This window comes from Trichosurus vulpecula, chromosome 8, assembly GCF_011100635.1.
Source record: "Trichosurus vulpecula isolate mTriVul1 chromosome 8, mTriVul1.pri, whole genome shotgun sequence".
In the NCBI taxonomy this organism is placed as follows: domain Eukaryota; kingdom Metazoa; phylum Chordata; class Mammalia; order Diprotodontia; family Phalangeridae; genus Trichosurus; species Trichosurus vulpecula.
Genome location: NC_050580.1, coordinates 179,619,804 through 179,641,409, shown reverse-complemented (window position 1 = coordinate 179,641,409; position 21,606 = coordinate 179,619,804). Strand labels below are relative to the sequence as shown.

The 21,606-nt window shown below is 41.8% G+C and overlaps 2 protein-coding genes and 2 non-coding genes across 4 annotated transcripts in view; all 4 read right to left on the bottom strand.

Moving 5' to 3' along the window:
• Nucleotides 1-1,837, bottom strand: part of SUPT16H (SPT16 homolog, facilitates chromatin remodeling subunit) — a 30,130-nt gene extending 28,293 nt beyond the window's left edge. Inside the window, exon 1 of the mRNA XM_036734626.1 lies at nt 1,317-1,837. Within this exon, the coding sequence (XP_036590521.1) occupies nt 1,317-1,382 (66 nt within the window). The 5' untranslated portion in view covers nt 1,383-1,837. The remainder of the gene's footprint in view (nt 1-1,316) is intronic.
• Nucleotides 1,838-2,809: 972 nt separating this feature from the next.
• CHD8 (chromodomain helicase DNA binding protein 8) overlaps nt 2,810-21,606 on the bottom strand; it is a 63,478-nt gene continuing 44,681 nt past the window's right edge. The window contains exons 18-38 of the mRNA XM_036734624.1: nt 21,236-21,431; nt 20,582-20,749; nt 19,941-20,120; nt 19,423-19,533; nt 19,034-19,230; nt 18,530-18,729; nt 18,258-18,414; nt 18,060-18,149; nt 17,685-17,788; nt 16,039-16,168; nt 13,614-13,689; nt 13,106-13,160; nt 12,696-12,903; nt 12,064-12,272; nt 11,252-11,971; nt 10,686-10,837; nt 10,056-10,358; nt 8,983-9,096; nt 8,620-8,799; nt 8,267-8,383; nt 2,810-3,822 (exon numbers count right to left, since the gene is read on the bottom strand). Coding sequence (XP_036590519.1) covers nt 3,229-3,822; nt 8,267-8,383; nt 8,620-8,799; nt 8,983-9,096; nt 10,056-10,358; nt 10,686-10,837; nt 11,252-11,971; nt 12,064-12,272; nt 12,696-12,903; nt 13,106-13,160; nt 13,614-13,689; nt 16,039-16,168; nt 17,685-17,788; nt 18,060-18,149; nt 18,258-18,414; nt 18,530-18,729; nt 19,034-19,230; nt 19,423-19,533; nt 19,941-20,120; nt 20,582-20,749; nt 21,236-21,431 — 4,261 coding nt within the window. The 3' untranslated portion in view covers nt 2,810-3,228. The remainder of the gene's footprint in view (nt 3,823-8,266; nt 8,384-8,619; nt 8,800-8,982; nt 9,097-10,055; nt 10,359-10,685; nt 10,838-11,251; nt 11,972-12,063; nt 12,273-12,695; nt 12,904-13,105; nt 13,161-13,613; nt 13,690-16,038; nt 16,169-17,684; nt 17,789-18,059; nt 18,150-18,257; nt 18,415-18,529; nt 18,730-19,033; nt 19,231-19,422; nt 19,534-19,940; nt 20,121-20,581; nt 20,750-21,235; nt 21,432-21,606) is intronic.
• Nucleotides 9,307-9,416, bottom strand: LOC118830389. The gene has a single exon (XR_005009034.1). It is a non-coding gene; the product is annotated as a small nucleolar RNA U6-53/MBII-28 (small nucleolar RNA).
• LOC118830388 lies at nt 15,279-15,388 on the bottom strand. Its single transcript, XR_005009033.1, has one exon. It is a non-coding gene; the product is annotated as a small nucleolar RNA U6-53/MBII-28 (small nucleolar RNA).

Genomic DNA, 21,606 nt, shown 5'->3' with positions numbered 1-21,606 from the left:
TAACTAGTCAGTCTACTTCAATCTAAATTAACGTTTAGAAAATAGCAGCTTCACAAATAAGTTTGGACCTGTATAGTTCCTATATTAAGGATTTTTTCTGCAATCTTAAAATAGCCATAAGCATAAGTAAAAGAATCTGCTTAAGACTATTTTAGCAAGCAAGTCACAAACTAAAGAAAAATTTCTATGCATATATTTTTCTCTTGTGCTGGCATATGCTGATTTACTAACTACATAAGACTTTCAAGAGCAATACAGATAAAAATAATTCATTTTAAAAGACTCTATCACAGACAGTACCAAAAAGTAAACACAAATTTAATGGGTCTAACAGTAAAATATGAGTTAAAATTTAAGTAGCACATTTTTTATTGGGGGTGGGGTGGTGCCATGAGAGGGTAGATGCATAACCTCTCATTCCAAACTAAGATAGGTGATACTGAATGGTAATTTCAAGATTTGGAACTAGAATGCAAAATCTTTTCTAAATCTTCATTCGTGGTTGTTCATCTTGGATATTTTGTTTATTGAACACAGGACAGACTCAGGCTCTAAGATTTATTGCCACTAATGTCAACTTTTACTGTGATTTAAAGCCAACCAAAAGATTCCCTTCTTAATTTCGAAATAAGAGATAAAACTGCATTAACCGCTTTTTCTGACCACGTGCCCCAGAAACCGTAAAAGACAGAAAACAAATGAGCTTTCTTTCAGTATTACGCCGCCCTGATTGTTAGCAACTATGCTGGTATATAGCGTTCTGTTACCGCCTTAGAAGCAGCATACATAGCACTAGCAGAGATGAAAAAGAGGCGGGAGTTGAAGGGGGGGGGAGGTCCTCCAATTCTGAAAATCAACCTCCTAATAATAAACATGTTTACACCATTCCTACCCCCTCAGTCTTGCCTGCGAGGATAGGTGGGATTCTGGTGGGGGCCGTAAGTGCGACCGTAGTCATTCTGGGAGGGCTGTAAGCAGGCTGTATGAATAATGCTGCGGGAAAGGTAGTATAGGATGCGATCACTGACTGGCAAGAGCAAGAGGGCGGGAAGCGACTGAGAGGATTATTATGCGTGACTCGGGGCTGGCCAGCGGGTAAGATGGTGGTAGCGGCCTGAGGATGTGAAGGTTGGGGGCTCCCTCCTCCATCACCCGACGCCGCCAAGGGCCGACTGCGGTGAATGATGAAAAAACAGAGAAGGGAATGGAATCTGAGGAAATCCCTCCGGGAAAGGAAAAAAGGGCGCCGAGAGGCAGAGGCATTATGGGATGGCGAAAAAGGCTATCTCTGGGTATTATTATGAGCTCTTCCTTACCCGCCAGTTGCTATAGAGCCTTTTCACTCGCCGGTAATAGGCTTCTTTGTCCAGAGTCACCGCCATGGTCCCGGGACGCGACTCTTTTTTGGGCTCCGAGAATCACGCGAGGTCCCGGTTCCACCGCCCGCTCTCGGCCCCGGAATCCTGCACTCGCCTAGTGACCCGGAAGTAGACTCCTGGAAAAGGGGGGGCTCCTTCCGCTTCCGGGATTCCAGAGAGTTACAATTTTTTTTTCCCCCGGAGGTTGTTGGGTTAGGCGTATGTAGTTTAAAAAAACAAAAACAAAAAGGCCACTAAATTCACAGCGGACAGAAAACCCAGAATTTCGCGGGGTTTTCCAGTCAACTCCTTTCGGCCTCGCACGAGCACGCATCCTCACGTGACTGAGCGGAGACGCGCCCGCTACATCCACGCTCTTGCACGTGGTCTCCCAGAGCACCTACTAGCGGGTAGCGGAGGAGGCAGGAACTCAGGAGAGCAGTGAAGCCGCCAGCAGCCGCGCGGGCCCCGCCCCGCACGTGAGGGGCTAGCGCGCGTTCCGCGGTGGCAGCGCGCGGGCCTCATGAGGCCCCGCCCCTATAGAAAATACGGGGCGGCAGGAAACTGCGGCGTCTCTCTAAGGGTGTAGGAAGGGCAGCAAATCGTCCGGCTAAGTAGGGGCGGTGGGGCGAGTGGAGGGCCTCTGTGAGATGAGATCGGGCCTCAGACCCCCGTTTCTGCTGATGATGGTTTGGGGGAGCTGAGGAGGGCCCCGGCCTCGGCAGTGATTAACCTCCTCTCCCCTCCCTCCAGGCCCTGGCCGGCTCGGCCCCAGCTGGTCCCGAGGTGGCCTGCGGGCCCGGTCCGCCCCGGTGCCGAGGAGAGTACCCGTCCCTCTCCCACGTGGGGTTTGGTGCATAACACCTGGAGCCGCTGAAGCCCAGGCCGTGGGGAAGCTTTCATCCCGAGATAGCAGTCCTATGATGGGGCAATCTTGGCACTAGCTTCATCTACTTGGGGCATTGAAATAATAAAACGGAAAGGGGAAATTGTGCCGAAATAGAGCAGGGTGGAACCCAGCACAGAAAGAGGCCAGCCACAGAGCAGTGACATCATGTTTCCCACTGGTATAGTCAGTGCCTGAATCACAGTACTCATTAATGACCTTGAAAAGAAGCAAGGCTATATATCCCTGTTCAAAGTCCAGTTAGGACCTGAGAGTACAAACAAACAGGGCCATAAAAGCCTGGAGAAACTGTTTTTTGCCCCCACCTGTGGAACAATTTGTAACCTGGACACACCAAAGCATACTTGCCTCATTATTCACCTGCTATAAGCTTGTTTCATTTTAAAGCCAAACACAGCCACTGGCTTGGTTAACTAATTGATTTGAGAAGCACCAATGTTTAAGACATGGCTAATGTATGCCCAGAATAAGCACCCTTACCTTAATTGAAATAATTAGCATTTTACATTAAGTAGGAGCAAAAACAGCACTGGGGAAGAGTGGAAAAGGATTAACTTAAATTTATTAATGCCAAGGGGAAGGAAGGTAACAGTTCCTGACCCTCCAGCCTGTATCCACAGTTCCAGCAGGAACAGGCTCTGCCAGAGGCTGGGGCCAGTGCTACAGTCTGTTGTTAATGGAGATGTCCAGGGAAGGGGTAAATGAGCACACCAGCTGCTCCAGTCTCCATTCCTTCCCCAGAAATGAGGAAGTGGTTATGTATTATTTGATGAGTTCCCCTGCCCACCCAATCCTCTCACGTTTGGGAGCAATTAGGTACAAGTTTTTTTTTTCTTTTCCACCTCCCCAAGTCCTGGGTTTTCCCATCTCTCTCCTGCCCCTTTCTTTTTTCCACAGTCCAAGGGCCAGAGTGAATGAAAAAAATTCAACAACCACTAAAGCAGTGGGGATCATGCTGGGACCTCAGTCATCAGCATCTTCACTAGAGTCCGAGTTGGCTGGCATCATAGGGTCATCAATGAGTGAGAAGTCCCTTTCTGAGCTATCATAGCCCTGAGATAAATCATCATCTTCTTCCTCCTCATCTTCTTCTTCCTCTTCTTCCTCTTCCTCCTCCTCTTCCTCCTCAGGTTGCAGTGGTGGCAACCTGAGGGCTGTGCCTGCAGAGGTGGTGGTAGCTGGCGTGGAAGGGTAGCTAGAAGCTCTCAGGCCTGGGTGGTGGTGATGGTGGTGATGATGGTGGTGGTGGTGATGTTGGTGATGAAGCATTGTGCTGGAGTCTACATGAGGGGATGAGACTGTACCTCCCATCACAAATGGCACAAAAGGCAAAGATGTAGAGGTGGCACTGCTGTGACCTAGTGATGACACAGGTTGTAGGCCACTGCTACCATGCTGGAAGTTACTATGCAAAGCCAGGGGTCCAGAGCTCCCACCCTGCATCAGGGCCACCATTTTGGAGAGGTCTGGCCGTACCCTGCGGGCCCGCTTCTTGCTATTGTCTGGTGCAACGGGGCCTGGTAAGACCCGGTTGAACATAGTGTCAGGGAGATGACCCTGGGAAAAAGGGAGGGAGGAAAAAGGGAGGGAGACAAGGGGGAAAAACAAGTCAAAACATATTTCTTAGTTTCCAAAACATGCATGCCTCACTAGTTCAGTCATATTTTAGGCTATTCCAAAGTGTATACATGTAGGGGTATGTTAGGCTAAGTAAGTTAAAGAACAGTATTAATTAGGCCAAGGTCATAAATTTGATAGCTCTGAAGGCCAGCTAGGCTTGCTATTTCATAAATTCATAGGGCACTTCCATCCCACCCTAGCTACTCAGATCACAAACCCGTATCTTTTGGCCACATAATCACAATGATCAAGTTTAGCTCCAAAGAATAGAAAAAATGTGCCCCTCTCCCTTTACTGCAGAGTTGGGGGAAGATGGGTGTGGAAAATACAAATAAACAGACATATGTATATGTATATACACACAGAATTAGTTGGATAGTTCTGCTTAACTACAATTTTTCCCCTTTTTCTTTGTTAAAAGAGGTGGTACTCAAAGGAAGGGATTCAGGAGGAATGTATTTGGATATGAAGGTGATATAAAAACAAAATAAATCAATAAAGCATTAAAAACAACAAAAAGGGAACAAGCCAGAGTTTGCCTGGTTTACTATATAAATAAAATTAGATGACAATTAAAAGCACATGAATAATCATGTTGGGTTGTAATGTTATTTTCACATATGAAGGGCAATATTATTCAACTGATCATATTACCCATTAGTGCACCAACGGTAGGTAAATTCAGACTATTGGTAATCATTTCTGAAGCACTGGATATGGAGTCAGAAGATCTGGGTTCAAATCCCAAACCTGACACTATTTGTACAACTGAGGACAGATTAATTTTAGGTGTTTAACATCTCTTGGCTTCCATTTTCTCCTCTCTGAAGTGAGGGGTTTGGACTAGTTGATTCTAAGTCCACTTATATGCTCTAGGATTCTATTTGTAGTCTATTCATACCCTTTCCTGCCTTGGAAAACAGAATACCTTAATGCTCTCACTTACAGAGTGGAGGTCTGATTATTCTACAATACGCAGTTACAACGCAGTTTTAGAATGACAATCCAGTTTCTTACTTTTATTTGGCAATTGTGCCAGAGACTGTTATTCACCACTTATAGTTCACACTAATTGTCCAAAAGTATTGTTCTTTTCATTGGTATGCAGTACTCACAACGTGAGTGCAGTACTGAGGCAAATGTGCCAGAGTTAAAACTCAAGAGCCTTAAGCTATACCTAAAATAAGAAAAGATGACAGAAGTGATACCTCTTAGAATTGGCACTCTGCCAATTATACAGTAATATATTAAATATGTGTGCCTTTACCCACAAAAGTCTTTCTCTGATGGCTATGCTGGGAGAATATAAGTTCTGGCCAATCCTATAACAAGCTAAGAAAGCTTCCAGTAGAGGTCGCGGAGCTGGCTATTTTCTGAGGCCTTGGTAAATTCTGAGAATAGGCAAATTATGAGAGATTAAAAACTAGGGTGATTAATAACTAGGCCAGAGGGTGACTGGTTTTTTTTTTTTTGGTCATAGCAACTCTTAAAAACCATCTACTAAGCTCTAGAAGAGTTAGGCTCTGCACAGGTATAAGAAGTACTCACATTAGCAAAGTCACAATCCTAATAGCACTGACATAAATAAATACAGGGTGTACCAAAAGTCTTAGTGCAATTTTAAGCTGTTAAATCTTAAGCTTGGACACCCTGTATATAGATATGTGAGAACTTCTACCTACACACACATTCTCTCTCTCTCCATCTCTCTGGAACATGTTAATACCATCAACGTGAGATTCCTTTGGTACTATGAAGGCTGATATTTGAGAAATACTCAGATGAGCCTTGTATTTATTCCTTCTCTTCAATAAATATGACTATTATAAGAAAGATATTGTGCTGGGTGTTTTTAAGAAAAACCAGACAATTTCTTTATCTCTAGGCTTAAGTTCCCTTACCTTTAAAATGAAGGGATCAGATTAGCTACTCTCTAAGGTCCTTCACAACTTAAGTTTTAGATTCTGTGACATAGTTATTGCCTATTGGTGACCTTATGGGTGTATACAACTTATTCCCCCCCAAAAAAACAAACCCACCCTAAACATATATTCAGATTGGTAAAACAAGAATGATTATTCACTTTATGAAGAGTCCATCACAGAATTCCTTTCCATATTAAGCTCTTCTGAGACATTAAGAATGATTTGATTCATACAAATTTCAGGGACAAATTCATTATATAAACTAAGGTAAATCTGTATAAATAACAATGTGGAGACAAATATAGCCACAACTTCAGGTTGCAATCACATGTTTAAAGCACCAAAATGGGGGAAAAAACTTTAGAGGTTTAGACAGCTGCTGGCTGCACCCCCCCACTGCCCCAACCATGACAATGGCACATCGACATGGGTAGGTACCAAAGAAACCTAATGACTCATGGTCTCTGGCTCAGTCAAGAACTGAAAAATTGCTAGTTAATCCCAACATGTTTGGAATTAACCATTACCTTAAACCCCTCTAAAATGTCTAGTATATTTTTATTATAGTACCATAAAACACCACTGGGAACTTATACTTTTATTTTTTTACTCATATATAAAATGGAGATGAGAGGCTAGTAGTGATAGAAAGCCTCTGGGCTCAACTCCCACCTCTAACTTTTACTGGATGGGTTACCCTGGGTAAATCACTCATTTTGCAAGACCCATTATTTCTTTTTTTCTTTTTGAGGGGGGAAGGCAGGGCAATTGGGGTTAAGTGACTTGCCCATGGTCACACAGCTAGTAAGTGTGTCAAGTGTCTGAGGCTGGATCTGAACTCAGGTCCTCCTGACTCCAGGGCCGGTGCTCTACTCACTGCGCCACCTATCTGCCCAAGACCCATTATTTCAACCTGATTATTCAATTGAAACTCCTCTCTCCAAATTCACCAATGATCTCTTAAGTGTGGCCTTTCCTCAATACTTGTTTCTTAAGTTCTTGACAGCACTTGTTACCATTTACCAGTGTCTTGGAATACAGCATGTGCTTTAAAAGTGCTTATTGACTGCTACTCTGTCATTTCTGGGTTTTCTTGACATTGCTCCATTCTGTTTCCCTTACCAGTGTGACTGCTCCTCAGTTTCCTTTGCTGGACCATTACCCATGTTCTACCTTCTAATCACAGGTGGTCCCCAAATCTATATCCAGGGCTGTTTTTCTACACTCTCTTGGTGTCCTTACACAATACCTATGGATTTAATGATCATTTCTATGCAGATGACTACCAAATTTATATATCAAGTCATGGTTTCTCTCCTGAGCACCAGTCTCATCCACCCCACCAACTGTCTATGGATATTTTAAAGTGAATGTTTTATAAGCATATGTATCCACAATAGAACTCATTATCTTTTGACACAAGGCCCAACCTTTTTTTTCTAAATTTCCTATTTCAGTTGAGAACACCATCATTCCTTCCAGGCATTCAAATCCACAACCCTGACTCTTTACTCTCCCTCATCCCACATATCCATTTAGTTAAAAGTATTGGCGATGTTACCTCCACAATATCTCTCAAATTTGTGCCCTGTTCTCCACTCACAAGGCCACTATCCTAGTTTAGGCCTCATTACTTCATCTAGACTATAACAGCCTCCTAAATAGTTTCCTTGCTGAAGTCTCTTCCCTCTTCAATCTATCCTTTACCCTTTGGTAATGCCAACATAATGCTGCTAAAAGAGAGTTCTGACCATATCATTACACTGTTCAAGAAGTTCCAGAGCTCTCATACCTAGGATGAAATAAAACTCCTCTGTTTAGCATTTGAAGTCTTTCACAAACTGGCTCCAATCATTTTAGATGTTACTGTATTTTTTGGTCCAGCAAAAATGGTCATCTTATAGTCTCTCAGACATAACCTTTCACCTCCCATCTCCATGTTTTTGCATAGGCTGTTTCCTTTGCCTGGAATGTTCCTTCACAAAGAGCTTCTCTGAATTCTTCATTCCCTTCAAAGCTCAGCTCAAGTGCTATATTCCACATGAGGCCTTTCCTGATATGACACTTGCTAGTGTTTCTCCCTGACCCCCAAATTACTTTGTATATACTTATATGGGTACATTATGTTTCCCCTGATACATTCTAAGTTCTTTGAAGGCTGAGAGTGTTTCATTATTATCTTTATTCCCAGGGCTTGGCACATAGTAGATGTTTGATTGAACACTTTGCAGATTTGCATTAGTATTGAGAGTTTCCTAACCAGGATCCCTAGAACAATGAAATCATAGGTCTAGACCAAAAAAGGGGGGAGAAGAGGGGAGATACTTATCCTTAGAAATGTTTATGTTGAGGAACAGATTATTAAATAAAATAGGAACTATGCTAATAAAGAAACTAGGGAACTAGGCCTAGAAAGAGTGCAGTGGGAAAGCAGGCTATAACTAAATAGGTCTCACCTTCTTTCCATTCCGGGAATTGACTGTTTGCACTTGTTCCATTCCCAAACAACCCATCTCTGCCTTATTGGGTTTTTTACATCTGAGCCACTTCTGTTTTCGGTGATCTTCCATATACTGAAGCAGAAACATAGAACCAATTATCTTAAAGGATCAAAGATTTCTCTTCTGTACTAGGTAGGGTGGCTCATATAATAATTTTCAGAAATAAACAAGAATAGTGCCACTAAGTGTCTTCCTCAAAAAGAGATAAGGGAATATTAACTCGGGACAATTAAAATTTATTTCTGGCATGTCTTATCTTTCTCATGCAGATTCAAACACTATAGGAATGAATTTAAATGGTCACTTACAGCTAGGAACCGAGGATCAACAGCAAATTCTGGATGACCCTGTAACCACATTTCCAGCTCAGCCCGACGAGGGGCATCCTCACCCACCAGCAAAGTGCCATCAACCTTATTGATGACAGGAATCCGGGCTTCCAAGTCTACATCAAGGTGGTGAGGCTCCTCCATACACTCCACTTCCAGCTGCAAAGTTGGAATCCTACTCATGAGTACATTTTCTTATTTGAAGACAGTCATATCCATAAAATGAACTGAAGAACTTATGTGTTCCCAAACAATTCCCTACTTAATGTTCACTGATTTAATTAGGAAGAAGGCCCAAGAGACCTCATTATATTATCCTGTTAGAGTCCCAGGGCTGCTCACCTCCACTAGCTTCTTTCGGCTCCCCTTCTTCTTATGGAATAGTGGATGTCCATCTCCTAGCACTCCATTGGCCATCAACTTGTGCTTCTGGAACGTCAATTTCAATCCTTCTTCCTAGGAGATACATCAGGCACCCACGACATAATATGGAACATGTTCCCAAACTAAAGATTAAGCTCCGGTGAACTTGAGCTCTGTATTACCCTATGTCTCAATAACTAAGAAAAGGGAGGCCACCTGATTGGCTATTAAAAGTCAGGAATATAACATAAAACTTTTCACACTTTTTTTTTTCTCAGAAATATCTCTATCTCCTGGCCCTGTGCCCCTCAGATGTCTACAAGAGAAGTGAAGTTTAACTCAGTAACACCCAATGCAGAGCATCACTACCCTACCTGGTGCTTCAGTATTAGCATGGCGACTCATCACAGAGGCACATATCTGGAATGAGATTTAGATACTTCCCTCTACTCTATGACAACTAACAAGCTGATTGTGTTTCTCATTGAGAGGTTAGCAATTAAATTTTAATATACATTGACTTGAGAGTCTTAGATAAGGCATGGGTGAACAACACATTCAGAAGACTGAAAAATGAACTAGAAATTTGATTTTAATACTAATTTGATTTTGGAATTCCATAAATAGTATTGCTATATCAATTTCTCTATGTATTACATAAAAATGCCATTCTACTTCAGATGATTGTTTTAACTTAAAAGGAGAAAGAAATATATACTTGTGCAAACATGAAATGCTAAATTATTTTAACAATAACTACAGCTTTCTAATAATTAATTTAATGTCTGGGTCACTAAAAAGGATCCTTTTCTTATCAAAATTTTCTTTAAAAATATTGTTTCAACCTCTTTCTTAGGGAGAATAATTAATGATCTGACCCTTTCAGCTCCTCTTTTCCCCCATACCCTTCCCAAATGACCTCCAAATTTTTTGGCTTTTCCATTTTGAAATCTTTTAATCAAATCAGTTCAGCATCTTAGCTGAGCTAGTGCGATTAGTTAAAGCAAAGAATCAATTCCCCTACTCCCCTTTACCAAAGGTGCTCAGCTCACATCTTTGATCTGGACTGTAAATTCCTTCTCATCCATGCCCCGTCGAAGTTTGGTGAATTGGGCTGCAGCAGTACTGACAGCAGCCACCTCCTCTTCTGCCATTGAAGCTGCACTACTACTTCGAGGTGTGGGCACAGGTGAGTCACCATATTCCCCTGGAGCCAGCAGTGGACTATCCAGCAGATGGTTGCCTTGTCCCAGTGACCCTCCAGTTACCATTTCTTGGTTTCGGCGGTTGGAGGGCCATTTCCCTGAGAGGACAGCCTGGCAGACGAGGTCAATGCGGTTTATCAGGACACGATCCTGATCAGGAAGAAACAGATTCAATATTAATTTTATAGTGCAGACACTGACTACCAAATGTATTTAATGATCCCAAATGATGCTGCAAAATCTTCTGTAGCAGCTAAGACGCTTTGTGAGGCAAAGCCTTTGAGGCATAGAGGCTAGTCCCCAGATTCTAGCCTCCTAAACCCAGTCAAACTAGACTACAGTCACTAGAGAAACAGCAGGACTGATCCCCACAATAAAAAACAAAAACAAAACAAAACAAAAACTTCTATTTATACCTCTGCCTCTAATCCCAATCATAGTTTCCCCTTCACTTTAGGCCTAGAAATAGATTATTACCTTGGGCCATTCAGAAGCTCTCTGCCTCTCCTGAAGCAGCAACAGTTCAGGAGTCATTTGCTCTCCATCTTCATTGGGGAATCCATCCTGGGACATAGTGAGGGACATGAGACTCTCTTCATCATAAAGCTTGGAGCAAGACTGGTCAGCACCTGGAGATGACACACAGAAATACCCAAATGAGTAGAGATGGAGGAAGAGAAATTACATTATGACTGAAAGGATAAACTTCATTTGGGCTATGAAATCCAATCCCAAGCATCTCATGAAGAACAATGCATTTACAAAACAAGGGAAAATTATCTGTAGAGGTGGGGAACTATCAGTATGGAATACTGTATATTATCAGATTTGATTGAAGTGTGTTGGTTGATTTTGCTGAGCTGCTTTGTCTTCCTCTTTTTAAAAAATTCTTTGTCACAAATGATGGCTTGATTAGTAGGGGAGGGAGGAGGGATATATTTAGAAATAAAGGTGATATAAAATCTCAAGACAGATAAAAACAAGATTAAAAAAAGGGGAAGAATAAGACAAAAGGGCCAACAAACCCTATAACATGCACTTACTCAGCTTCTCTTCCTTTTCATCTTCACTGTCTTCAGTGCTAGAGCTGGAGCTGGATGAGGAGGAAGAAGAGGAGGAGGATGGTGACAGTTTGCTTAAGTCCAGTTCAGAGTCCGAATCATCCTCTTCCTCCAGTTTGACTGGTGGAACACTTTGGGAAGCCATGGTGGTAGGATCAGAGGAGGCTACCCGTAGGTCATAGTCTTGTGGGGTTGGCCTGTTTCTGGCCACCACCTCATGCTCTAGTTTTAAGGCCAGACTCTCCAGGCTGGGGACACGGGTTACTGCCTCCTCTGGTAACTTTTCAGTAGGAGCATCTGGACGCAGGGGCAGAGGTGAGGCAGTGCTCGAGGCATACTGTTGGTGCAGCAGTGGGGTAGAACAGCGTGACAGGGATGGAGCTGGTGCCCCTGCCTGTTGGCTCTGCATGTAATTCATACGAGCAGCCAGGAAAGAGAAGTCTGGGTCCTGCATAATATTGCAGTCTGTTTGGCTCACGCCATGGCGAGCTGCCCCTCGGAGAAGTTCCCCATCATGTCGAACTGGTTCCCACCATTTGGGCAGTTCAGGGCCTGGGGGTTGGCACAAAGCCAATCGGTCCTCTAATAATGGATGGCATAGTACTTGTTCCCGTAATCGCCGAAGCAATTCAATTCGGAAAAGAGTGCGTGAGGCCCTCTCCTCTGTGATGGGTTCAATGAACAGAGTGGGGTCTGGGGATTCTGAAAGGAGACACAAGTGAAGAAGAGTTAATTGCTAGTTTTTTTTTATCATTCCTTCCCAGTCATCTTGGATTTGCCTCAGAACCACTTACCATCTCCAGCAGCAGGGGGTAGACGGCACACCTGTCGGCACATGGCCACAAAACCATGGAAGTACTTGGTAAGGCTTTCATCTGTTTTTTTGTCCAGACGGGCAAATGTACGGAATCGACCCCAGTGAAAGTGTAGGGTATCAGGATCAAACTCCACTCCAAAGGTTGACACCACTCGGTAGAAATCTGATTCCTCACGCCTTGTCCATCTATAAATTGGAAGAAGAAAAAAAATACAGGATCAATTAACAGGTGAGCACAGGAAGTTTGTTACAGCCTGGCAACTTAAAATCACCAATGCTAACAAAATTTAAGAGGAGAAGGAATAATCATGCTACAGAAGGCAGCAGAAGAGGTAGCTGAAAAACACAGAAGAATTAATAAACTAGCTGATAATGAACATGGTATATCAATGGTTTCCCTTATTAGAGGAGACAGTCTTTGGATATTGTACTCAAAAGTGGGTTTCTTAATCTCAAAGACACTATAACTTCAGCAGGTAAGAGACTGTCTCTGCAAGAGGCTCTCAAAAATTCTTCCCTTTAGAAACTTAATTAAGAAATGACTAGCAGGAGAAAGATTATATAATTAGAAATAAGTCCAATTTATTCATTCCCCTTCCACTGACTTACCGCTGCTGCTTCTCTCGCCGTGCGATTTCTTTCAGTTTGAAGGCTGCCTCACAACGTCGTCGCCGCCGGTCCCCACGCTCTGCTGCCTCTATCTTCATCTGTTCTCGCTTGTAGCTACGCTGATAGGCAGTAACCAGACGCCGCAGCCTGGCCGTCAGGGCTGAGCCTGGAGGCCAGAAGAGATGACCTGGCTGCTGGGTCACCTGGACTGTGGGAAGTAAAGCAGAGTAAGTAGGGAATGGAGAAAGGGCTAGTGGAGGAGATAAGACTGAGGTTTCAACCCACCCAAAGTCCAAACACCAAGATGATCTCAGGCAACTTAGGAGAGAATTAAGACAGTACTCCCTACAATCTGTTCTCTCTTAGCCCAGCCTCCCCATGAAAAACTGAACTTTGGGAACCCAGGTTACCTTCATCGCTGTCAATCACAGAAATCTCCTCATCCATCATCATCAAAGGGTCACCCTAGAGAAAGAGACCCATCCCACCAAAAGAATGGGAAAGGGGGTAAAAAGAATATGTTGAAATGCTGAAATATTTGCCTTGTGCTCTTTCTTGGGCATCAAGTGGAGCAAGAATGATTCTCAATGAAATTACTATCCACCAAAAGATACAAACACTGTAAATCCCACTGGCCCATATCAGAACATGAAGAAAATGGAACTTTCTTCATAAACCAATGGTAAAGTGTCTGTATACTTGTGTGTGTGTGTGTGTGTGTGTGCGCGCGCATGCACACACCCATATATATATGCTCACAGGAGTGCATGCACATCTATCCGTTGTGGGGAGAGAGTGAATGGAATGCAGTTCACAGAGGTTCAGCAAGTCAATCAAAGAAATCAATCAAATATTTAAATTTTGAGGAGGGGCACTATAACACAGGAATTAAAAGATGGGAAAGGATTTCTTTTTCACCTCATCCTCTTGGTCCTTTGGGGGGCCTTGAAGTGGCTTGTATTCAGGATCTTCACAGTCCTTATCAAAGTCAACCCTAAAACCATACAGAGATATCAACAGGAATTAACGACTTACCTTGTTTCATTGGTAAAAACCTGGGATGAAAGCCTAGCAAAACACAAAAGCAACACAGAGTAAACCAAGTCCATTCCAGAACCTCACTTGGGTGCTACACTGGCCTTGAAATATTCAGAGAGAAGGGAAGGAAGTCTTGTTTCAGTCAGTAAGTCAGAGTTGAGAAGTAATAAGGGACCCTGGCTGTAACAAAAGAAGTATCAGCTACCAATTAGCTTCATAAAGGCTGTTAGTTCTCGCTGGTCTAACAACTAGTTTTTGAATCCTGTCCTCAATCTCACACCTACTATTTTTGATAATGAGGGTAATGTTAGATAACATTTGGGGGAGGGGAAGATATCAATGAAAATCACTCACTAAAAATGAAAGTCTAGCTCTATATCATTCTAGAGAGGCTCCAGAAGGCCTATAAGATATTGCTTTCCCTTGATTCATGACTTCTGGAAAACTCTACTTCTGTTCTTTACTCCTCTTCACTGGTTGTCTTAAGTGTTAACCCTCAGGCTGCCACAATGTGATGAACACAGAATGAGTTCAGATACCCAGGCCTTTGTTGAAGACATCAATATGAGCCACCTCAGAGATCAAACTATCTGAGAAGAATAAAGTCAGTTAGATGACTCATCACTATTTATAGCATTTGCTTTGCATTGCCTCTGAAACAGAACAAAGATCCTAAAGAACTAGAACTAGGGGATTTACTGAACACTGAACAAGATATATTTGGTACTAAGTAAGGTACAGGGGTCTTAATTTGATGACGATACAGTGAAAAGACCAACTATTAGTTAACTTGCCAAGGTAGAAGGGAAAATAACATAACCTGAAGCTAGAGGATACAAGATCAATCCAGAGTAGAGGAAGACTCTGGACAACTGGGCATTCCTGCCCTGTCCCTTTCTGAAAAATCAATGCCACTCCTTAGAGGGCTAGACTAAGCATGTCTGTAGTCTATTTAGTGCATAACAGCCCCCCAACCCCCAAAATAGAATGGCATTTAAATCTGCCATGACTAATTCTGACCACCTACTTTTTTTCCTTTAATCATTCCCTTCAATATTTAACCCCTATTACTTCAAAGGATCACAGATTTAGAGCTAGAAGTGATCTCAGTGACCATCCTGTCCAATTTCTTCTACTATTTCAGCTTTATTATCTTACTTTATTATTCTTCATGTTTAATACATTGAACTGTTTGGAAGAAAGAGGATGAATAGGCCTGACAAAAAAATGATACAATTTCTTTTGAGGAACATAAAAGGAATTATGTTAAGTCACTTGAATTTTGAACATTACCTAGGATTGCTGGTCACCTAAGAGAGCAACAACTGTTATATTTTTAATTAAAACTCCCATTATGTATTTTATGACACTGACATACACTCAATTTGACATTACTCTCATGATCCTTGTCATGAATCTTATCTTTTGCTTTTATAAAGTATCTAGATATCAGGAATATTAGTTACAAAATTTTGTAACTTTGAAAATAAACACATAAACTCTGCACAAGAGGGTAGCTGTTAAAACCTGAAGATTATTTCATGTGCCCCTCAGTTCTCCATGTGAGAAGTGTTGTTACACTCACTGGCACCCAGCCCAGAACAATACTGCCCTGACTGGTGACTCAGTATTAGCATGGCAACTCATCATGGGGGCCCATGGTCTAGAAAATAAATGTGTATATGTGATGAGTACCACTATTAATAGAAATATGACTAGAAACCAGAAAATTCTTAGTCAGAAACTATACAACACATGAGCTGTAAGACTAGAATTCAGGGTTGGAAAAAACCTCAGAGATATTTTAGTCCAAACTATACTTCCACAGGATTCTTTTCTACATCTCCAAGGGGTCCATCCGTCCGTTCTCTTGAAGACTGCTAGTAAGAAGGAACTCACAACTTCCCTAACCAGTCCATTTCACTTCTGGACAATTCTATATAGCTTGGCCCAAATCTTTCCAGCAAGCTATCACCTTTTGAACAGAGCCACTTATCCTCTCAATTGCTGTGACTACATAAAAATGTTTTTAAAGTAAGGGAAATTTAATATCACAATTTTTCACTCATGCTGTCCTCTTATGGTCACTACATAGTTAGGCTCAGGCAGCTATACTTTTTATGTGACTGCCACCCTGTGGCAAGATAACACTACTCACAGGATATTACAGGGATTATCAAGATCTCTTCTGGGCTCATCTGAGAAGACATGGTTGGGCTTTTTCTTGGACCTGATAATCAAGTTCTTCAAGGGAAGGAACGCTGTAATTTAAGAGGAAGCCTACACTTGATGCTTAGTTACTCACCCTTCTACAATATCAGAAAAATTGTCCAACACTCGATGCTCTGCTGCAATGGCCTTGTCATCTGGCCGGCCAGCCTTTTCCAGAAAACATAAAGCTGGATCTGCTCTCATGGTATTATACTTCTCGTAGCCTAGATGAGAAAGGCCCAGAAATCAAAAACAATATGGATTTCATTTTGTCAAGGTAAAGTTTCTTCAACTGGCAAAATCTGCATTATATATGATCAGAATATCACAGTGTAAAATGCTGATGTCATAGCTGATAGGTTAGAATTGTCAGATAACATTTTTATTCTATTAAATGTTCCTATTACATTTTATATTTCTTTCACAATCAGTGCATAGTGAAATAAAGACTTACATATATAGTGGTGATAGAAGACAGATTTAAATAACAATTTAATTAATTATAATCCCTATTTTATGGGTGAAGAACTGAAAGTAATTAAGTGACTTGTTCTTAGTCATAAAGAAGGTATGGAATTAGGGATTCAGAAATTCTTCCTTCTGAAACTAGCTAGTATATGCTTTGCACATAGTAGGCATCCAATATACTTTTGTGGAATGAGAATAAACTTTCATACTAGGTAGTTTAAACCTTTACCAATACAATCTACACATGCTGGAAATGGTTAAAATCTCATTCAGCTTCTCAATATCCTGTAGAGTAGGTAGAAAAATAAGTTTCTTTACTCCTTTTTCTTTTCAACTAAGAAGTATGCCAATATAGCAAGAACCTATGATTTTACCTCCTCCACAAAGAAAGACTGCAACCTGTTTATAACTTGTAGACTTAGGGGGTTACCAAAGGCCCAGACTGGTTAAATGACTTGCCAATGGTCATAGAGGTGGCAGCAGAAGCTGGATCTGAATCTAGGTCTTCCAGATGGCAAGTTCCATTATGTATCTGTGATGTATACAACCTCTCATATGCAGCTGCAACAAATGGCTTGGGTTGCTCTATCATGCCAGAGAGGAGCAGTAGAATTAAAAACAGAATCTAGGACTCCTCATTCTTACTTCACTACATACATTAACTAGAAGGGCAATTCTCAACTCTCAGTGTCTGGAATTCGTCAATTAACAAAGTTGTGAAGGGCAGCTTTTTTTACTCTGTGGCTTCACTTTTTTTTCCCCTACTTCTCCAGATTCTAATATTTATAACAAGTGATTGCTGAGGACACATCAGAAACTTCCAGAAAGGCTGTGTGGCCACAGAGATTGAACTTATTGATGATGGGAGTGTGAATATGGCACCTTTTGATGAAGACCACAGTTAGTAGGAACAGAATGAAAAATATATTTCAGTTATTCTAATGATATTGGTAATGACATTGGATTCAAAGGTAAGATTCATCAAACATTTAATGAATACTTAAATATGTATACATCACTAATAAGCACTGTACTCTGGAATAGTTAATATCACTTTCAAAGTCATGAGATTAGCTTTTTCACTCAAACATGTTGGTTTTTCCACACCCCTGCCTCCCTTATTAAAGACTGATTATAGAACCCCATGAATCTGAGTCTTGATCATCCTATGATGCCCTCATTGGACACAAGTATTCATCAAGATAGATCTGAGCAGGGAGCATAGGGAAATGGTAAGGGGGATGGGGCCTGTTTTTCAGAAGAAGCACATACCGTGTTTAAAGACTCCTATGAGCAAAGACTTGTCAGCTTCACTATCCCACCAGTTTGTTGGGACCTCCAACTGATCCACCACTGGGAACCATATATCAATCTCACTAGAAAGGAACGAGGGAACAGAGGTAGTACAACAGTGCTTCATGTCACACAGAAGTTAACAAAGATGGTGCCCTATGAGAAGTTACTATGGATATTTAAAAAATCCTCTTAGAATGGGGTGCCTCTGTGCTCTTGATCCTTTCTCTCTTAGGTACTACATATACGAGACTAAATTTCCCCTCTCCCCCCAACAAACCCTCCAATCCTCAAATTCTAGTGACAAATTATAGAACACTCTTCTAATAGTAAGGAAACAGAATACAATTTTACCTAGCAATGGCACCTCCCAACACCTTCTCCGCCTGATCACCAATAACCTCTTGCCGCAGGTAATATAACATGCGTACTCGCAACAACACCCTAGAGAAGATGAATACTAACTTCAGTAATACTGTTATAAAACAGAAAGCAACTTCTCCCACTACATGATTACAAAACAAACAAGTTTTGACAAGCTCCCCTGCTTACTTGTTACACTGATGTTTCAAGTGTTTCTTATAACTTTCATCCTGGAAGAGGGTATCAGGGTTATATTTCCGGATCCAGTCTGCTTTGTGGATATCAAAGGTACTTTGGGACTTCACTTTCTTCCCTTTGCGTCCCCGGGGCACTGGGATAGACAAACCTGATAGGAATAGGCAGACAGTGGAAGATCTGGACTAAGAAAACCCCCGGATATGGAATAACTCAGGTACCCAGGAGGGAGGTAAAAGGGAGAAAAAAAGAAAGTTGATGGTTACCTGAATGGTTCTGAAGTTCTTTTGTTTTGCCATTCTCTGCGGGGCTGATCAGGTCCCAAATGAAGCCTTTGATGTTTTCATCCCCACGGTAGTGCAGAAGACAGTACACAAGGATGGCACGGCAAATTGTCTCCACATCCCGTTCAGTCATTCGTCGTTTGAACCGCCCATGGGACAGAATATCTCGCCAGCGACCCCAGCTTCAAAGACAGAGAAAGAACCACAACCACCTTTATGGAGCCTCTTGTTCAATGATATGTTCTGCTTGAAGCAGATGTATTTCCCCAAAAGAGAAAAAAATGGTTTTAAGGAATATACTGTTACTGTGACTAGCTACATATCTTCTCTGAAAGCCCAAGAGTATGCTCAACCACACCACTCTTACACTCATATCTTACTCTTTGGAAGGAATAAGACTTCACTCTTCTCAGCACTGGACACACAGGTTACTCTAGTAGGGTGGAGATGTACCATCCCACCTTTAGCTGCAAAGTGGGCTCTTACCCATACACCAAGAGGTGCTTTTCCACCCGGAAGCAATCAGTACGTCCATAGGCATGATGCCTGTCATGCCGGCGGGATCGAGGCCGCTCATCATCCTCACTTTCCAAATCAGAGAATTCCACCAGGTCATCATCTTTCAGCGTGCTAAAGTGCCGTGTCTGCTTACGCACTCGTGGTGTATCAATCACCAAATTATTCTGCATGAAGGAGAAAAGGAAGACAAACTTTCATCATGCTCTGCCCCTTCTAAAGAGGATAAGCAACCTATGGTGATATACTACACATTAATAGATCATTCCTCAGACTTAGTGGACTAAGAAGCAGTATTGAGAAAGCATCCTGAAATGCAGAGGTCCATCTGCTACCACCCAAGGGAATGAAGAACTCACCTTGCTGTTGAGTAAATCCATATCTAGGTCAGCTTTTTTAGCCCACTTTTGCCAGAAGTTAGGATCATCTAGAGAAATATCTGTTCTATTTTCAGAAGCAACAAAGCTAGCCTGTTGAACAAGAAGATACAGAAGAGAAAAAAATAAGGGGAGAGTATGTGTCACTTTATTTAGAAGTATACCTTGCCTTACCCAAAAAGGAAAAAAAAAAGCCTGAATATTTATGTTTATTAATTGGAAAACCTAAAAAAAAAAATGGATCCAGGAATAAGCTTGTATGAGGAACATCTTAGTTAAGGTGAGAAAGGCTTATCACTGGAACTTTGGCTACCAAGTAATTTTTTTTTTTAGCCATGGCAACTCATGTAGCCAATCTACTTAGAGTGGGGGGGTTACAATTTATGCTTCATGCTGAAGACATCATAGGTCCTTAGAAGTACTGAAGAATTTAAATCGTAGGCATTACTAATGCTCTCCATGCTTCTGTACTTTCAGTTTTTTATACAGACAGAACACACCTTAGCAAAGGTGGACCCTTTCCCCTCGGATTCAATGGTGATGGTAGTGGTACGCCTTAGTAAAATTTGGTCAATATCTTCCTCACAAAACTTGGAACCCTCATCATCTTCTTCCATAATAGCTGCATAAGCACCTTTCCTTAAGAGGTCCTCAATCTCCTTCTTGGAGAACTGCTGAATCTGCAAAAATTAGGCAAAAAGATGACAAACCTACCCCAAAGCATCATCCTAAAACATATATAGGAATAGAGATATATAGGGACTGGACCTGTGATTTCACCAGCATTTGAACTCTCAGCTAAAGAAACTTCCTCTCCCAGTACGTTAGCACTTTATCTGTAGCTCACAGTCTTAGAACATATCCTAGAACACCTAGGTTAAGTGACTTGTCCAGGGTTAGGAGCAAATAAGAGACAGGTGAGATTTGAACCCACGTCTTCCAGGCTTCAATGACAGCTCTCCATCCACTAGGCCATGCTACTATACACACACTCCATAATCTCTTAACTCACTATAGCTCTTCAGGATTAAAAAATTGAGAATCCAAAATAAGTGGCAAATTCCTATGTACAATGGACTCTTGCTTCTTTCTCCACCCCTTGTTCTAGTGGGGAAGAAATCTGTAGGATGAAAGGTCTCACCCCAGTGATGTTGCCATCCCGACCACTCATGGACTGAAGTACTGCTTTATCCAGTCCCAACTTGAGGCTGGCCTTATCAAACATCTCCCTCTCATAAGAATTTCGAGTGATGAGGCGGTAAACTTTCACAGCTTTGCTTTGCCCTATTCGGTGACAACGTGCCTGGGCCTGGTTGAAGAGATGGAAAGGAAAAGACGTTGGTAATAACAGTCATTATATATAGCTTTAAAATTTGTAAAACGAACCTAATCACAATCCTGTGAAGTAGGCAATACAAGTATTATTTCCATTCAGATAGGATAAGTTACTTGCCCCAAAGATCCATGAAGACCGAGGAAAGAGCTGAAACCAAGTTTTCCAGATTCTAATATCATTACTCTATCTACTATAGGCTGCTGTCTCAGTAAAGGAAGGGCTATCTTCAAAAGATGAACTAACCTTTAACCATTTAGAACTTCTGGGAAAAGGCAAAGGATCACCATTAATACCTCTAGTCAATTTCCAAAGAAGATATTTGTACTGTCATTTGGGCTTCACTAAGTAGACAATCTTATAGTGTGTCGTTCCTTAGAGAGATCCCCAGCTAGTTGAACAGTCTATTTTAGTCTGTTCCCAATAGCTAGGGCTATGATAAGTTAACATTACTCCCATTACCTGTAAATCATTCTGTGGGTTCCAGTCTGAATCAAAGATGATGCAAGTATCGGCAGCTGTAAGGTTGATACCAAGGCCACCAGCCCGGGTACAGAGTAAGAAGACAAATCGGTCAGAATCAGGTTTACTAAAGCGGTCAATGGCAGCCTGACGTAGGTTACCTCTCACACGTCCATCAATACGCTCATATAAGTACCTAAGTAAATCATAAGGAAAAGATTAGAATAGGTAAAAATAAGCATAGACTTAGTGCTCTAACCAAGACACTACTTCCCACATCCCTGTAGTTTGGCACTAACCAGGTCAAGAAGCTAAAGGTTAAAAAATATTCCTTTGCAATTAGAGAAAGTAAATATATTTCTAACACCAAA